Source organism: Eimeria necatrix, genomic scaffold (assembly GCF_000499385.1).
Source record: "Eimeria necatrix Houghton genomic scaffold, Enh_scaff1719, whole genome shotgun sequence".
Lineage (NCBI taxonomy): Eukaryota > Apicomplexa > Conoidasida > Eucoccidiorida > Eimeriidae > Eimeria > Eimeria necatrix.
In genome coordinates, this window is record NW_013652395.1 from 4,353 (window position 1) to 5,702 (window position 1,350).

At 57.7% G+C, this 1,350-nt stretch overlaps 1 protein-coding gene across 1 annotated transcript; it reads right to left on the reverse strand.

The window, feature by feature from the left end:
- Nucleotides 1-244: 244 nt before the first annotated feature.
- ENH_00020890 (TFIIH basal transcription factor complex helicase XPB subunit, putative) lies at nucleotides 245-1,063 on the reverse strand (the record flags this gene model as incomplete). The annotated part of the gene is made up of 3 exons (XM_013579473.1): nucleotides 245-279; nucleotides 375-792; nucleotides 938-1,063. 3 exons carry the CDS (start codon nucleotides 1,061-1,063, stop codon nucleotides 245-247), a joined length of 579 nt encoding a protein of 192 aa, XP_013434927.1.
- Nucleotides 1,064-1,350: the final 287 nt, after the last annotated feature.

Sequence of the window (1,350 nt, forward strand, 5' to 3'; positions counted from 1 at the left end):
TGGAGTCTCTTCGAAAGTCATATTCGCTCAGCAGCGGCCGCTGCAGCTGCTCGATGGCCACCCGCTTCAGCTCCTCCACCTTCTCCGCCCGCACCTGGAAGGAGTACACCTGCAGCTATTGCTGCTGCTGCTGCTGCTGCTGCTGCTGTTGCTGCTCTCAGGATTGCAGCGGGGCCAGAAGGCAGCAGCGAGGCAGCAAACCCGAGAATTGGCTTAATGGTATTCTTTTTTAAAATTCAAGAGATTAAAAAGGAAAAAAACACGAAGGAGAGGCAGCAGCAGACCAGCGAAGCAGCAGCAGCACAAGCAGCACGCAACAGCAGCAGCAGCAGCAGCAGCAGCAGCACACACTCTTGGAAGTATACATAAGGCACTCACTTGGCGTTCATTGTTGCCCTTTTGCTGCTGCTGCTGCCCACCCTTAGCACCAGGCTCCGTCTTAACGTCTGACATGCTGCTGCTGCTGCTGCTGCTGCTGCTGCTGTCTGCTGCTGCTGCTTCATCCGGCTCGGATGTCACAAAGGCCAGCTGCGAAGCATCCAGCGTGGGCGCGCTGCTCGTCAAGTAGATATTTTCCTGCTGCTGCTGCTGCTGCTGCTGCTGCTGCTGCTGCTCGGCGGAGTCGGAACTTCCTGGAGGCTGCTGCTGCACCAAACGCATGAGCTGCTGCTGCTGCTGCTGCTGCGGCAGCAAAGAGGCACTGCGAAACTGCGGATTCGACAAAAGATGATCCAGCTCATGTTTGCTGGCAGACTCGATGAAGTAGCGGCTTTCATTCAGCACCAGCTTCACCTGCGCAAACCCTAAACCCTAAACCCTAAACCCTAAACCCTAAACCCTAAACCCGTGATGCTGCACCTGCGGTGGGGAACCAGCCGGAAGACTCCCTATGCAGCAGCAGCAGCAGCAGTATCACAACGCCGAATGCAGCCACAGCAGCAGCCACTACTACTGCAGCAGCAGCAGCAGCAGCAGCAGCAGCAGCAGCAGCAGCAGCAGCAAACCTTGCCGAAGGCTGCAGCAACGTTTTCGATCTGCTGCACCAACTCCTGGGGCAGCACATTTTTGCTGAGTTTGTTTAAATTGAAAAGCAGCTCCGAGGCAGTCAGCCCCACAGAAATTGCTGCGTACAACGAGAACACCGTCAGCTGCAGCAGCAGCAGCAGCAGCAGCAGCAGCAAGAGCCATCTCAGAAGCAGCAGCACCCACTCCAGCAACAGCAGCAGCAGCAGCAGCAGCAGAGGCGCACCGACCCCAGCCACAGCAGCAGCAGCACCACCACACCACCTTCCCCACCACTCACCCCCGCAGCAGCAGCAGCAGCAGCACCCCGCAGCAGCAGCAGCAGCA